At 46.1% G+C, this 17,130-nt stretch overlaps 1 protein-coding gene across 2 annotated transcripts in view; it reads left to right on the forward strand.

The window, feature by feature from the left end:
* The window catches only part of anxa4 (annexin A4), a 49,200-nt gene that overhangs the window by 17,233 nt on the left and 14,837 nt on the right, over nucleotides 1–17,130 (forward strand). For both annotated transcript variants that reach the window (XM_043681196.1, XM_043681195.1), the window contains exons 3-9: nucleotides 2,490–2,577; nucleotides 4,609–4,703; nucleotides 7,189–7,302; nucleotides 9,468–9,558; nucleotides 11,285–11,364; nucleotides 13,009–13,065; nucleotides 16,966–17,059. In XM_043681196.1, the coding sequence (XP_043537131.1) occupies nucleotides 2,490–2,577; nucleotides 4,609–4,703; nucleotides 7,189–7,302; nucleotides 9,468–9,558; nucleotides 11,285–11,364; nucleotides 13,009–13,065; nucleotides 16,966–17,059 (619 nt within the window). The remainder of the gene's footprint in view (nucleotides 1–2,489; nucleotides 2,578–4,608; nucleotides 4,704–7,188; nucleotides 7,303–9,467; nucleotides 9,559–11,284; nucleotides 11,365–13,008; nucleotides 13,066–16,965; nucleotides 17,060–17,130) is intronic.

Raw genomic sequence — 17,130 nt, forward strand, 5'->3', positions numbered from 1 at the left:
CGGGGTAAACGCCAGGCGAACATTGATCTGTTCAAGCCAGCTGATGTGTATTTTGAAGTTATTAACACAGGCTGCCTTTGCTGTTTCTCTGGGGTGGTTGTGGGGTGGGCCAACCACATTGTGGGTTCACCCTGACTATTTTTATCATGACTGGTTTCAGCATTACATTGCTCTGGTTACCATCGGGAACTCCCTACAGTTAGAGTACTGAGAGGTTCTGGTATTCACTGGAACAGAGATAGGACCTTGATTCATCCACCCTCGACACTGCACTGACAGTCAGTCAGATTGCTGGCAGTGCCATCTCATGTCACTGTTGGCACCGGAGCCACCGTTTCACTTGGGCCGGGGAGATCAGAGAACTGGGTCTGTGTAAGTTATAATGTGAGTCAGGGTCTAGTATGGGTGAAGGGTTCGTGCAGTGGACTGGCCAGTCAAAGGACAAATGGGACCTTTGGAGTAAGCTACCTGCAGTGGCAGGAATTTCAATGCATTCTTTTTCCCAGGTAAAGGAATTGGACAGGATAGTTCCACATGGGCCCAGAGTAGCTGATTGGGATGAATTAGATAGCTTTTCAATGTTTTGATTTCTTTTGGGGAGCATCATTTTTTTTTTTCCCCCCCCTTCATGGAGTCATTTTTGACATGGGAGACCTGGTGTTCGTATCATTACTGGTAATTCCCTGATTTGGAGACTATATTTCTGGTGATTCCCAACCCATGTTTTGTGAAATTGTACCCATGTTCTTGCTTGCCTGGAATCCCTACAATATAGAAATAGGCCCTTTGGCCCACCAAGTCCACACTGACCCTCTGACGAGTAAACCACCCAGACCCACCCCCTACCCTATTATCCTATATTTGCCCCTGACTAATATATCTAACCTACACATCCCTAAACACCGTGGGCAATTTAGCACACCCAATTCACCTGACTTGCACATCTTTGGATTGTGGGAGGAAACCCACACAGACATGGGGACACTGTCAATTCTACACACAATTGCCTGAGGCTGGAATTGAACCTGGGACCCTGGTGCCGTGAGGCAGCAATGCGAACCATTGATCCACTGTGCTGCCCCACGCCTGTATTAACAATGGCTGATCTCCGTGACCTGGCTCTGAAAAGAGGTTTGGCAAATTTGTATTTTGTTTTGCCTACGTGCAGTTTGTTGAGACAAGTAGTGCACTGGTATTGAGTCAGTGGAATGTAACAGAGGAGACAAGACAGCGCAGGGAACAGCAGTGTGACCCTCCTTGTCAGGTTAGGTTCCTAAACAATGGGAGTTGGCCAGCAGTGATTGGCCCACTTGCATCCATTGGCATTGGGTGTCAAAGTGAGCCGGTTATGGATGGGAGTCCCACTCTGAGCATATCACCAAGGCTAACAATAGTGCCCCAGCATTGCAGGAGTGCTGCACTGTCAGGGGGACCATCCTGAAGCTGAGCAACTACCTCCATCCTCTAGTACAGGAGGGAGAAAGCTGCAGGACTCACCTTTTTAAGAAGCACTGCCATTTCTTTCAGCAGGAGCTTCCTCTGAAAGGTCCTGATGCCTTTTGTTGGTGACTGACTGACTGTACTCTGCCATGGTGTGACAGACTGCTGGACAAGAATTGACCTTTGTTTTGATGGTCAATAGCGGTGTTTACAACTGCACATATGCTTGGTTGTGAGATATCTTGATGCCTGTGTGTGTGTTCCTCTCTCTCTTTTTGCTTCCTCTGTGTGTTTGTGGACACAGCAGCAGAAGGCTGCTCTCTCTGGCTGAGTTTAGTTTGATATTTTGAACCTAGAGCTGCTGTCCTGAGGGGTAATGAAATGCCAGTTCCTTGTCACCAGCAGCCCACCCTGTAGTGTTCAGCAGCGTCATTTCTGCTTCACTCCTATCTTAGCACTGAGCAGCGGAGTTGAACCGGAACCCTCCCCCCTCTCCGTCTTGTCGTCATCTTCCCCAGAGAATGACACCAACCTCCCATGCTCTGGTGAAATCCGGATCTGCGTTTCTATTCCATCTTTAGTTCCGTGTTCCCAACAGTGTCTCTGTGTCTGTTTACCCAGCCAAGGCTTGTGTCTGTGAACTCCTTCATTCATAATCATGTCTTCAGCTTTGTTCCTTGGTTGGGTGTGTTCTCTGACATTGCCAGGTTCCTGCTGGGTAATCACCCCCAAGTCTCACATGGCACCTTGGCACAAGCTAATTCATCTATGCTCTCAGCCATGCTGGTCGGAAGGGGAGGGGAAAGCAGTCAGGGACGTGTAGTTTGAGTCCCACACCATCCTACACCTGCTGTCCTGTCAGCACGCACCGAGTTTTCAAGATGGACTTGTCACATTGAGACGCTCACGTGATGTTAGAAATTGGAGTCTTGAGACCCCTTGACCAGTCACACGCCATGCAGACAAGAGGAAGCAGGTAGCCTTTTTCAAATAAATGAGTGAAGAACTGACTCTGTGGCAATGGTGACAGCTATTTTTTTTCTTAACAGGTTGGACATCGTGGCACTGTTCGAGAGTACCCTGGATTCAATTCCCAGGAGGATGCAGCCAAACTGAGAAAGGCGATGAAGGGGCTCGGTTTGTATCTCAACCAATCCTTTTTACTTAACAAAGGTGTCATTCTCAGGGTGTCACAGAGCTCTGTGATGTGGGGGGGATGTTATTCTCCCACCTTAGTGACAGTTCACTTCCACCCCTCTGTCGCAATGCATGATGGAAACCAGACGTTTTGTAGTGATTTGGGACTAGGTGGACCTCTTTGAGTATAAGGTCATTGATTGGCCCAACTTGATAAACCCAATCAGGGAGCCCTGGCTGACCGATATAGGAGATTTAGAGTCTGCTCAGTTCCGGGACTGACGCCAAGCAGGCTGGTCACAGCCAGTGTAGTGTGCACTGGTAAACAGAGGGTGGCTTACTGACAGGATACCAGCCTGTGTGCAGTTATTTCACTGACCCTTGCTGCAATTTGCTCTCTAGTATTTTCCATCAGTGTTACAGCACCAGGAGGAGACCATTCAGCCCCTCTCTCCTGTTCTGCCATGTAAAGTCAGTGATTGGTTGATGTTTCACATGCATTCTGAACCCATTAAACCCTTTTCAAACAAACCATTGGTTAGCGGGTTTGAGAACACTTTGACCATAAGTCACAGGCCATTCAGCCCATTGAGTCATCTCCACTATTGCCCAGCACAGCAGCATGTTGGGTTAGCAGAGGATTTTGGATTAAGTGCTTCCTTTCATCCCCCACCTCCCTGCATTCCAACCGGCCTCCTATTTTGAAGGTTCTGACCAATCCTTTGAGCTCCATGTGACCCCCCTCCTCTTCAGGTTCTGCATGCAGTCTAGTTCCTGCAGCCAGTTAGCTGATCATTCTAGTGACCCTCTGCATGGTCACTGAATCATTTCTGCCAAGGTTGTGACCACCTTGGGACAATAAGGAATGATCATTCCGTCTCCTCCCCTGCCAACACGAGGTCCATCTCTTCCTCTAAAGGAGGCAGGCAGGCAGACTTGTCAGAGCATATTGAATCGTGTTAGTCTGCCTGAAGGTTCCGTGTCCACAACTTCCTGTGTGGCTGCTAACACTCAGTCACTTGTGACAAGGCAGACAGTGTTCCTTTCTCACTCTGACAGATAACCTTCAGATGGCCTTGAACGTCACCTCAAACTTCCTCCCCCCACCCGACAGCCCTCACTAACAACCACCACACATATCTGCAAACCATGACACTTTCAAAATGCATGTTGTAGGTCCACATTAATAAAAAAAAATTATGAATTTACAATGAGTCATTTTCTCACATGGCAAAGGGGAACACGTTGTGGTGGTTCAGCCCTGGAAGAAATGCAGATTGGAATGTGGCTCCCTGTTGGAATAATGTGTCCCAGCCTCCGGGACTGAATGTTTGTGTACTTTGCACACACGATGATGAGTAATCCTTCTGAGTGGTTCTGATTACATCGCATTCGTTATATCGTTTCTGGTTTGCACTTTCAGAATGTTCATGGACCAATTTGTAAGCCTGTCGCCCAAACTGAACGAGCAGCGTGGGGAAGACATGGGGAATAACTATCTGGCTGTGTGTGTGTGTGGGACCCAAATTGCAAGGGACCCATATTTTTGAGTCCTACTGCAGAAACCATTTGATGTCACTTCATGAGCAGCTGTTTGTGTTCTCAACCGCTGTGAGGTGCTAACAGAGTGGCTTGATAGCCTCTTGCTCTGTTGTAATATGTTTGGTGTGAAGGTCACATTCCTTGGTCTGATGACAGTATGCAAGCTTCCCACTAACGTGGATCTTCCACGGCCAAACATGCAATATTTCATCTGCAAGTTTAAAAATCACAGCACCAGGTTATAGTCCAACAGGTTTATTTGGCAGCACTAGCTTTCAGAGCACTGCTCCTTCATCAGAAGGTTGTACCATCAGCGTCGCTCCGAAAGCGAGCGCTTCCAAATAAATCTGTTGGACTATAACCTGGTGTTGTGTGATTTTTAACTTTGGACACCCCAGTCCAACACCGGCACCTCCAAAAAGTTGAAGATGACACATTTGAGAGCAGGTAATGACCAGCTGGTTTTGAAACTGTTCTGTTGCTGTGTAGGTACTGATGAGGATGCCATCATTGAGGTCCTGACCAGAAGAACTATTGCCCAGAGGCAGCAGATCAAAGCAGACTTCAAGACTGCTTTTGGCAGGGTATGGTTTTTTGACTGCAGCTTTGTGAATTCCATGAGAAATGTATGACTGGGTGATGTACACGACAATCCTCTTCATCTGCTGCGGGTCTCCAGCTAATTACCTGGGGTTGCCACACCATCTGACTGGCTTCAATGTGTTTCAGACTTGGTGGAGCTCTTAGTTATACAAAGGAAATATCTCCATTCATAGGCTTGCTTCCAGTGTGAGGTCTCCATTAATCCTTTCTTGCAGGCCAAAGCTACATTGATGATAAAGTCAACACAACAGGCCCATTAGTGCTATTGTCTATCCTGGGAGATTGGGGACTGTTGGTTTGTCTGCTGACCTGAAGGTTATGCACTGGAGTAGCTGTTGTAGTTTTCTCCCTCTCTCCTATCCCATCGAATCCTGTTCACATCCAGTTGAATCCTTGGGCACTTAACAGAAGTATCCCACTGTCCACAGAGCATTTGGACAGAGCTGGGAGATGCCCGTGTGTAACACTTGCTCCTGTCAAATGCAGAGGAAGTTGTGTTTTAGTCTGTCCTTCACTTCGTAAGGTCAGCTCACTGAGGTTTCAGAGAATCCCCAAGAAACGGAACTGAAACTCTGAATTTGAAACATTCTGCAGTCCTAGATGGCTATAGTGGAGAGAGAACCAAATGAGGATGTCTGCAAGGAATGACCTGTTAGAGTAATTAAAGCAATGTGGTTAACCACCAGCTCCTGAACTCCTTCACGTACACAGAACCTGTGCATGGTGTTCACACAATCCTCATTGTAACCCCCAACATTTGACCTTTTGTTACCTTGGCTCTTCCCCCTCATTGTTTTATTATTTTTCCCCCCCCACTTTTAGCTGATACTGGAGTCCATGTGACCATTCACTTCCTGCTGTCTGTGTACAGTGTGTTGTGACCAAGTGCAGTCTGTCTCCTTTCACTGATCCTCCCCACTGGATACAGGCCAATCTTCCCATTTCCCACCATTGCATGCTCCCTTTTCAATGAACAGCAACCTGTTACTGTTTTGTGTTGTTTTGAACAAAGGGGAATTGTCCCTGGGCTCACGTGCGGGAAGCTGACTTGTTTGTTCATTGCTGTCAGTTAACAGCCAAGTCCAATGTTTTAATTTTGACATTCTCATCACTTTATTTTTGGGCATGTCAAATGTCTCTGCCTTTTGGCCTGCAGAGTCTGTTTGTTTGTGCACAACAAGATCAGTTCCTCAGCCCTTGTCACCCCTCATCAGCGCGCTCTCCCTCGCGAACAAGTCCATTTGGCCCATCTAGTCTATGCTGTGAAAAGTCAACCACCTCTCTAGTCAAAACCCATTTCCCAGAACTCGGTCCATTGCTTTGTCTGCCTTTGGCATTGAGTGTCGATCTCAATCCTTCCCCACTCTGAGGGTTTCTGTCTCTCCCACCCTGACAGGAAGTGAGCTCCAGGTTTCCACCACCCCTATGGGTGAATGCGGTTTTTCCTCCCATTCCTGGAAAATGACAGGTTGTGACCTAACTTGGTGGCCCTCTTGCTGATTTTGTATTTAGGCATGACGCTGCCTTGTTTTGATGGCTGCTGATATGGACTTCCGCCAAAAGTGGAAAGACTTCCTTCTCTAAGTCGACCCTATCAAACCCCCACCCTCCACAGTTTTTAAATGTGTCCAAGTCATCCCTCAGCCTGGTGACTCAGATTGCCAGCCTGCTCCATCTCTCCTACTCTACATTCTAGTTTGTGCATCACATCTCTTTACCGAAGGCAGTGTGAACTGCAGCTGAGTGATGAGGCAGTATCACCGTGGAGCCTCTGGATGAGAGACCCTGTACAGCCATTCAGTGTGTCTGTAATTGGGTAGGGTGCGTTTGAGAGATTCTGAACAAGTATCAGAAATAGGAGCTTTGCTCCACAAGAGAGACAGAAGGAGAAGCACACACAAAGGAGTGATTCTGATCTCTCTCGGAGATCATAGAGTTCATCATCTCCATGTGCTTTTGGTAATTGCTTACCAGTAGCTTTCCATTTATGTCCACAAGTCAATATTGACAGCGCTCTTTTTTTTTGCCCCTCTTTTCGGCTGTTCAGAATGAGCGTCAAGAGGTTTTGACGATATTTACAGTAGTCTAACTGACATGCAAACATTCAGAAGCAGTGTTTTGTAGTTAGGACCCTTACACACACACCCTATGTTGTCACTCTCACAAGGATACAAAAGGAAATCAATGAGGTGTTATAGGAGCTGAGGGAGCTTCATGTCAACGCCATTTGCTGGAGTCAGATTTGCAGCATTCTGACTGTGTTGGAGAAAACTAACTGAGGAACTCCCCTGTGTTGATTTTGATCCTTCTCATTCCATCCCTTCACATCACTTTGTCGTGGTGCCCATATTTGGGAGCACTGTCTTTGTTCAGGATTGTGTGTGTGCGCGCGTGTGTCTTCAGCACTCGTGGACCACTCTGGAACATGGTGTCCAATTTTTCTGTTTAATTTCTATCTTGCTGCAGGACCTGATCAGCGACCTGAAGTCAGAAATATCTGGCAATTTTGAGCAGGTTGTGCTTGGCTTGATGATGACACCTGTCATGTACGATGTGCACGAATTAAAAAAGGCCATCAAGGTATGTGACCTGGTGTGAACATTCAGTAAATATTTAAACATTGTGGGAGGCACATTGTGTGGGTGGGTGCCTGCAGACAAAGGGCATATTATTCCCAGTGGGCTCTGACATTTCTGTTGAGATGTCTATAATTCCTATCCAGGCAGTGGAGCTTATCAGGCCGCCATTGAGGCTTGCCAGTATGTTAATGTTTACCAGAATCAGTAGTACATAAGCGTTGGGAAAGTAGATTTGTATCTCTTTCTTGGGGTGTGCCTGAAGAGTTGATTCTCCATGTGATGTGGAGACAGTAGGAGATGGAATTTTGCTTCTGATCACCCTGCGTTTGCTCTTTTTTTTTTTTAAATGGTCAATTTGGAGGGACGGAAGCGTTCTAAGAAATTTAATACCATTCTTCGAGGGGTTCAATAAAAAGCCAAATCCATCCCTCCTTGGTGTGATATCTAAAGTCTTTGCTGTATCAAACATGGCTGCCATGTTTTCTGACTGAGCAGCTGGGATTGATTAATTATTGATCTGTCCAAATCTTCAAAGGTGAGATGAAGTACCCACGATAGGGTAGGGATGGCCCTGTTTTCAAAATTAATCAAAGCCAGATCTTTCTCCAGTCAAATTTCTGAACTTGTTCAGTATGGAAGTTCCCCTTCCACAAATGGAAACACCTTGGGTTGAAATCTCTGCTTTCTGTATTTCTCTTCATCCAAGATATTCACTCTGATGGTGGGCAGCTGCAGGTACTCGGGCCACTGATCAACATTACTCTTGGTGAATAGTAGGACAGTCTGAAGGGGCTGAATGGCCACTTCCTTTGCTTCTCTTCAGTATGGTTGCTGCTAGTTGTACCAGATCAGACTGAACAGTTTGAGAACCCGACCCCAACAATCAGGGTCAGGAAAACTGAAGACCCATCTTGTCGGGACAGCTGTGAGACGATGGTATCTCGGTGACATTTTCCCCCCTCCCCCACCCACCATTCGCCCTTCCTTCTCAGAAGTTGAAGGCCAGCTGATAACTTTCAGACCATCAACTGCCTTCCCTGGGGGTGGTTTACTTCCTGAAGTTTGAGGAGTGCCTTTGCTGTTCAAGATTGAATAAATTGTTCCTTCTGAGATCCAAGCGTGTTTATCTTGGCCAAAAACCTGTAGTGTGCTTGAAGACTTGTTGGAAAAGTGATTTGAGTTTCTTGGCATGGCTGCTGTTGAGTCATGTTTGTGCTGTGGGTGATGCTTACTTCCCCCAGTGGGAGCTAGTGCAGCCTCTGGTTAAAGATTGCTAGCATGTGGTACATTACCCTTCCGTTCAGGGCCCTAGACACAAAACAGTCCAATTGATATTTGAAGTTACAATCAGTTGATTGTTAAATAAGAAATGTGGTCTTGCAAGGTTGGATCCAACAGGGTTGACTCAACTATTCATCGCCTGTCCTCTAGGTTCAGATGTTGCACTGAATCTTGTTTCTCTCTGGCTGAGGAGTCTTTGATCTGAGTGCATGACCAGAAATGGTACATTATCCTACATCACTATTGGGTTCCCTGTCCACACACTCAGCTGGTGGGTTTTCTGCGTGAGAGTTAGCACAGAAACCAGCTCATTCATCATGCCTGCTCTCGGTTCGAATTTAACCTCCACACCAAATCCAAGCTGTCTCCTGTCCTATTGTCCTGTGAAGCACTGTTGGGAATCATGAACCCTGAAAGTCAACTCTGTGAACACACTGTCCTTTCTGAACCGAGCCAAGGCTCCTTCCAACACTGCACCAAAAGAGCAATCCATGAATTCAGTCTGTGCCATCATTGTTTGTTGGGTTAAATTGGCTGTTTCACTTAGTGAAGGACCAATCACTGTTCCAGGAGTGATTAATTATACACTGGACTTTGAAACCTAACCCTGTGTCTCTCTCAGCCATGTTACAGTTGCACTGTTTGAATGGAATCCTTTCCTTTTGTCATGTTATGCTTGCTTTTTAATCTCAGCCTGGGATACCTGCTGTGATACAGAAGCTGCAAAGGCTATATTCAATTTGAATTGATTCTGAGTGTCTTGGAGTGTCTTCAGGGCTCTTTCTACCTTCCGTCTTGAACTGAACAGTAAATCCATCATCAGTACAGTTACGTTTCTGAGATCTGAAAGCAAGCTAGGACTAACTAATGCTGTTTTGTCCCTAGGGTGCTGGGACTGATGAAGGCTGCTTAATTGAAATTCTGGCTTCACGGAACAACGCCGAAATCCGGCAAATCGTGACTGCTTACAAGAAAGGTAAAGTCCTCGTCTTATTCCTCAAGAATGAAACAGCTGTATAGTGTGTGAGAAATATTTCTGTCCTCTTGCCCCCTTCCAAACTTCAGATGAGTTGCCAAATATGTGAACAGTGAGATGCTGTGAAGCGGTCGAGTGATGCTGATGTATCCGCAACATGTCATCTTTTTGAAGAATTCTTGCACTGAGAATGTAACCAGACTTTAATACACTGTGGGCTATGACCAAGAGCTTAGTCAGACCTTTACCAGGGAGAGTGAGTAGTGCAGTCAGAGAGGTTTGCCAGAGGAGGTGGGGCAAGGCTGGTACAATTCCAGCATTAGCAAGGCATCTGGATGGGTATATGAGCAGGAGGAGTTTTGAGGGGTATGGGCCAACTGCTGGCAAATGCTGGGGGGGAAGCGTAAGGTCAGATTGGGATATCTAGTTGGTGTGGATGAGTTGGACCAAAGGATCTGTTTCTGTGTCATATGACGCTATGAATAGGAGGGCTTTGGGTTGTCGTCATAGATACATTATTTCAATGAATATAATTTTGTGAAATTGCAATGTTATAATGGCTGGAGACATGCTGCGTGATGATTTTCTTTTATTTTTTAAAAAAGAAAAGATAGCCAGGTCAGAGAATCTGAGTGGAACAGTGACGAAATTCAGTTTTTTTGGGGGGGGAAGTAGGTGACTGTGGACTCTGTGGTGTCAATGGGAAGTTGATAATCCTGTTTATGATTGAGTGAATGTCTAAGGCCATTCACTTCCTTTGTACCTGATGGAAACAAATGTCCTGGTTTATGAGTTAGTTCAGAGGATACCACTGTTGGCCTTCAAAGCCAGTTTAGCTTATCCTGTGGAAACAATTGAAGAACCAGTCACCTCTTGCAGAAGGGATTCATTGATGCAGCTTTCCAGTCGCAAGAGTTGTTGTAGAAAGCTTCAAGTTTTTGGAACATGGAGGTTGATGACTGGTTCACATCTGCTTGGCAAAGGATTCATTGTGTGATTATCTTCGTCCATAACAAGGAAGCTGTGAGCAGTGAGGTGGAACTTGAAGAGTTGAGAGAGTGGGTCAATTCTTTCTGCTCTTAAATCATGGCAACCAGTGGTTTTGTGCTTTTGCTGTGACTGTTTTGAATCTGGAGAACTGTCTGCTGTATTTAAACTTGATTTGTGAAACAAGCTTCTGTTCAAGAAAATCCAAGCTCTTGTAGAAATGTCACTCAATGACTGATGACCATGTTAGCTCACTGAAGAAAATCAACCAAACACCTGCTCTGTCAAACAGATTCCATCCTGGGATGGGAGTTATTGAGTTGTGCCATCGTTGAGTTAGGACCGGGTCTGGGTGAGTGAGGATGAGATGTTGGATTGGAAGATGACCAAAATAGCTCTGGGTTGTAAATTGCAGGATGTGAGAATTTGGGTAAAGCCAGGGCCTTGCCTCTCTGTCTGCAAATGATGCACTCTGACTAGGTCAGTAACGAATAACCTATTATATACCATCTTCTGGCCGAGATGACGACAGGATTTGAACTCTGGATTGATGGTTTTTTTCGATGGCAGCTTCTGAACAGCAGTTGCTTCGTTATTGTTGGCCATCTTTCTTGGACAGGTTGAGTATGCTGGTTGTAGTCTAAGGGGGGTGGGGGCCTGACATGTTTTCGGTATTTAGTTTGTTTTATCCCTTTGTCCAGCTCCTACTTGAAGTTTTTTTTTTCTTCCCCTTTTGCAGAGTTTGGCAAGAGTCTTGAAGACGACATCTGTGGGGACACTTCCGCTATGTTCCAAAGAGTGCTGGTGTCCCTGGCAACGGTAAGGAGCAGCCAGCAGAGATCTGCCTGCCCTTCAGTGAGGCTTCAGAGGTGCTGGATTGGGTAGACCGCGCGCTTTCGCTCACCAACACCAACTTTGTGCTGTGACAAGAAAGCTTCTTCTGTCCTTGGGATCTGCTTTGACTGAAGCTACAGAAAATCCAGTCGTCATCTTGACAGAAAGAACTGGCCAGTGTTTCCATTGGACGTGAAGCCAGGGTGACCAAGTGCAGTTTGAACATTGGCAGGGGAGTGAGCAATGTAACATCAGCCCATGTGTAGTGTTGGGGAAGGGCTCCTAAAACCTCATCAGTGATGCGTACAACTCTGTCTTTTCGGTGCAGTTGTTGTGATGCCTGTTTGTATAAAGAATCTGGAAAGTGATCTGTTTAGTCTGACCCATAAAGTTGTTTGTTTTTTTAATTGGTTTTGTGGGACTTGGGCGAGGCCATTTGGCCAGCATTGATAACCCATCCCTATTTGCCCCTTGAGAAGGTGGTGGTGAGCTGCCTCCTTGAATTACTGCAGTCCCCTTGCTGTGGGTTGACCCACAATGCCGGTAGGGAGGGAATCCCAGGATTTTGACCCAACGACTGTGAAGAAACGGCAGTACATTTCCAAGTCAGGTTGGTGAGTTGGATGGCTTTGTATTTGTGACTGTATCACTGCTGTTCTTCAAAGGCAGGGCCTTGCCTCACTGTCTGCAAATGATGCACTCTGACTAGGTCAGTAACACTTGACCTGTTGTCTGCCATCCATATTTTCCAGCAAGTTCTTTTTATTGCTCCTAATGACTACAGACGCTAAAGGAAATACTAAAGATTTCTTCACCTTACACGTATCATATTTTGGTGTTGCTGTTGCGATGTACTGCAAACCTCTGTCCAAGTTTATCTTAATTGTTCCTCTCTCTTGCATCCCAAGTCCCTTCCATGGGATTATGACTGACTAGTGTTGGGTTAGAACTGCATATTCTTGCCTCTTCACTGCCACCACCCTCTGACGGAGAGAATTCTCAAGCTTGACAATCCCCGAGTGAAGTTTCTCTTCCTCACTGTCCAAAGTGATCAACTGTTTTAAGCTGAGCTAAAAGGTGCTCCTGTGTTTTGAAGTTTCCCACCCAGCAGGAAGGGACCTCTGCTGAGTTTATCAGTGAAACTGCTTGAAAATCTTGTGTCCCAGTGCAATCACCTCTTGGGTTGCAATACTGGAGAGAATCCAGACTCATCAGATTGTTCATTTCTACATAGGACAGCCCCCACCTCCCAACCAGGCCAGTTTTGTGTGTTTGCCATCTGTCACAGGTAAAACCTGGGGGCTAAGACCAGAGTCAAATATTGTGCAGCATCAGGAATGGGAGAGTGTGGTCCAGTGAGTGGCCACAGCTCTGGTCAGCCTGAAGTTCTGACTGCCAGTGGCTGCAGGTGTAATTGTCCCAGAGCTGATGTTGGGGTGAATCGCAGCTCTGTGCGTGGACATGAAACTGCACCCTGCCAGAGTCTGGGGTTACCATGTGGTTACTTCCTGTCTGTGTGACTTCTGAGTGCCAGGAAATGAACCTCTTTTTGTTTTGCACAGTCGGGTACTTGCATCCTGTAACAAGCCATGTGTGCTGCTGACCGAAACTGTGTTTGCTGTCTCACAGGGAAACCGCAATGAAGGAAATTCTGTGGATGAGCAACGAGCCAGGCAGGATGCACAGGTAACTGGTTAGTTGGGGAAAGCACCATGGGCAAATTGGAGTGATTGGAATAGCTGTGTCCAGCCAATCAAGGGGCTGGAATAATGAGGGAAAAGCTTCCAGTTGAGACCCCAGCTCTACAGTTCAGGAGACTGGGTATTTGTTCTTGGTTTTTTTTTGTTAACACCTCTGCAGATACATTGCCATGACAACCAGTGACTTGTCTTCACTGATGCAATTATTTTTGGTTCTGATGTTGATCAGACCAGATCCACTTTGGCCATTGCTTCCAGGCGATCAACAACAAAGAACTTTTTAACTCCTGTCAGACTATTGCTGTTGTCAGCTTTCCCCACCCCTCTGTCTGCGGCCCCTTCTTTGTACGTCATGTGGTCAGGAGTTCACACTCGGTGATACACTGAAACAACACAAATTACATCGGAGTCTTTAATCTAGACTGATGCTTAACTAGCACAGGAGCAGGAATATTCTCCTCTGTTCCCACCAGGAAGTTGATGATTCTGATTGGAAGATGTTTGGTGTGAAGCTAGAGTGGTTCATGATCACCTAGCTTGGCTCCTGCTGTAGTGGCTGTTGTTTCTGTTCCTGTCTGTCCTCTGCCTATTATTGAACTCTCCTCCCTCCCATGGCCTCTTGTCCTCTTGCAGTTTTCCATAGATTCTTCCTGCTTCCCAAGCTTTGTGGTGGAGGAACTGTTCATGTAGTTCACCCACTGCTGAGGGTCTCTTGCGCGCGCGCACACACCCCTCTGTGTATCATTTAGGTACGAGGTGAGATTGAACAGACCAACGGGCATGGTGTGGAAATGACCAGGCTGAATCTTGGAGGGACTGAGCAGATGGCCAGTTTGCTGCTGCTGCTGCTGGGAGCCTGTGGTCAGGTTTGATAGGTGACTGGGTCTGAAGCAGAGCTGGATAACTAGGTCAACTGCATCCTCTCTCTCCATGTTTACAAAGCAACATAGTGGGAAGAGACACTTCGTCCCTTCAAGCCTGACTCCACTATGAACACAATCAGTGCTGATGTTAGCCTGCTCTCAACTCACCTTCCCGCATGTTCCCTCTAGCCCTTTATCCATCTGAAACAACATATCTGTTTCTATCTTGAATCTGTTGGTTGAGTTTTTTTTGTTGTTTGCTGCCACTGCAGTCTGGGGCAGTGATTGTGTTATGGACTAGGCCAGACCACTCAAACCATCGTTGAGCAGGCAGCCCACACCATAACTTTTGTCAGTTGTTTTGGTAAGTGTCCAGTCAAAATTAGCTGGAGGAAATTAGGTAGGTTGACTACCAGGTTTTAAAATAGACAGATTTATTCACAAAATTTATGCAATGAAACACAGCAGAATAAAGCAGCCCAACAGAACTCAGTTTATCTAAATGAGACTTAATTGTGCTGTGCCAAATTTAGACAACAGTCCCAAGAAGCAAACCCCCTTAAAAACAATTTTAAAAAATAGAACACATCCTTCTAGTTTGAAGTTGAAAGGGCAGAAAGAGAGAGAGCCTGTTTTCACAGAGCTCACTGCTGAACTCCCAACCAGTTCTGGGCTGAACTGCCCAGCTCGAGAGTTGACCACTCCCTTTCCATTATACAGGTCACTTCTAAAACATGACCACTTTGGCCTGAAGTCTCATCTGTTTACAAAAAGGCCTCTGAGTACCCTTTAACCTCTCCACCAAACCAGTCTAATAGGAACCAGGAGCTGTTTACAATCCCTCTGAAAAACAACAAGGACACAGTGTCCTTGAGAAAAGGAACAGCTTTCAGAAAAAAGGAGCAGCTTTGTGACAATTTCCACAGATTCCCAACCCTCTGAGAAGCAGTTTCTCCTCATCTCAGTTTTGAACTTTATTCCTCTGACTTGAACAAGAGGTCATAAATAATCTCTCAAGGTGAACTCTGAACAGATGTTTCCCCTTATCAAACCCTCTTGCATTTTATATACTTCAATCAGATCCCCCCTCATTCTTCTGAACTCGAGTGAGTACAAACCCAAGCTGTTCAAATGCTCCTTGTATGACATCCCTTTCATCCTTGGAATCAATCTGATTAACCTTTTCTGAACTGCCTTAGGAACCAGGAGCTGTTTACAACCCCTCTGGAAAAACAACAAGGGCAGCGTCCTTGAGAAAAGGAACAGCTTTCAGAAAAAAGGGAGCAGCTTTGTGACAATTTCCACAGATTCCCAACCCTCTGAGAGAAGCAGTTTCTCCTCATCTCAGTTTTGAACTTTATTTCTCTGACTTGAACAAGAGGTCATAGATAATCTCACAAGGGGAAACATCTGTTCAGAGTTCACCTTTATCAAACCCTCTTGCATTTTATATACTTCAATCCGATTTCCCCCTCCTTCTTCTGAACTCGAGTGAGTACAAACCCAAGCTGTTCAAATGCTCCTTGTATGACATCCCTTTCATCCTTGGAATCAATCTGATTAACCTTTTCTGAACTGCCTCCAGTGTCACCACATCCTTCCTCAAGTAAGGAGACCAAAACTGTCCACACTCCCCCAGGTGTGGTCTAACCAATATCTTATATAATTGGAACAACACTTTTTTTATAATCCAGTCCATGGGCAATAAATGCCAGGATTCCATTTACCTTTTCCTACTGTACACTTTTTTAATGATCAATCATGAGACAAGGGGGTCACTTGCCCATCCTGCATTAGCCAAAGGGCAATTAAGGGCCAGACCCAGAAAGGTGGCTGACTTCCTTGCCAAAAGGACTTTGGTGAATTCAGGTTGGTTTTTCTGATAATGGACAGTGGATTCATGGTCATGGTTTGACTGTGTTAATTCCAGATAGTGTAGCTGCATCCCCACGTGTGATTGATGCACAAAGATGTCCTGATCCTCTGCACTCTCGCTTCCCTCTGCCTCTGTCCTGTTCCCAACAGCTGGATATTGTTCCGAGTTGAATCTTGTGCTGTGCTGTTTCTTTAACCTATGTTTCCAACCACCCCGCTCCCCCTCTGACATAATCCTCTTTGCAAGGTTTTGATCACAGCAGCTAAGACATTGGCAGGAGCACTCAGTCCCAAAAGGTCAAAGCACTGTCCATGGTGCGATCAGTCCTGTTTGCTGGCAACTCCACTAGACTCTGCTCCACTGGGAGGTGTTGTAATGGGATGCAGAGAGCTGTTGCCTTGAGGAATTGTGTACACTGACTGAGTTGGAGTTTAATGTTGTGAACTACAAATTTAATTTATCTACATTTTTGCTTTTGAAAAGCATGACTGTGGCTCTGATTTCAGCAATGTGGTTGTATTCTGCCTGATGGGAATGACTGCTCGGGGGGGCGTGTTAATTTAATGCAACCACCCTGCCCCCAGCCTTGCACTACTTCCTGAAGCAGCAGCACAGAGCAATCAGTACATCTGGAACAGCACTGTGCACCGTGAACACCGATCATGTCAGTAGCTGACAATCTGGGTTCTGTAGGGTCTGAGTCGACAAGCTGCCTCCCTCCCTTGAGTCCACTGTTCTGTGTCCAATTATCTTGGTATTGGGTGGTTTAAAACAGGACCTGAGTGGTGTGTGTGTGTGTGTGTGTGTGTGTCCTCCTTCCCCAGTCAGAATGAGCAGAAATGCTTCATTTTTTTTTCACTCACTCACTCCTGTCTGACAGTGGCTTCCCACACTTTAACTCGTCCAGTGGGCCCTTCTGAAATGCCAAATGAAATGCCTGTTTTGTTAAGAACAAAACAAAGCCTCCACGTTATCGTGAGCACTTCCAAAGCCTGTTCACGAGTGTGTGCCTGACTGTGGGCCTCTTGCTGTCTTCAGAGACATTATTCAGCCATTGTTCTCCAGTGGGTGACCTCTGACCAGGAAGGCTAATTCTCTGTACTGTCTCACTGCAATGTGTTTTGTGTTGCTTTTGATTGTAAACCAGGTGCTGTATGAAGCAGGAGAGAAGCAGTGGGGCACAGATGAAGTTGCTTTCCTGAGTGTTCTGTGTGTCCGGAACCCAGTCCATTTGCGGAGAGGTAAGCCTTTCACTAGCTGGAACGCAAACTTGCAGATAAGTTGAAGTGTTGTAATTTGAATAGTATTTCAG

The sequence above is a fragment of the Chiloscyllium plagiosum genome, chromosome 42, assembly GCF_004010195.1.
Source record: "Chiloscyllium plagiosum isolate BGI_BamShark_2017 chromosome 42, ASM401019v2, whole genome shotgun sequence".
Lineage (NCBI taxonomy): Eukaryota > Metazoa > Chordata > Chondrichthyes > Orectolobiformes > Hemiscylliidae > Chiloscyllium > Chiloscyllium plagiosum.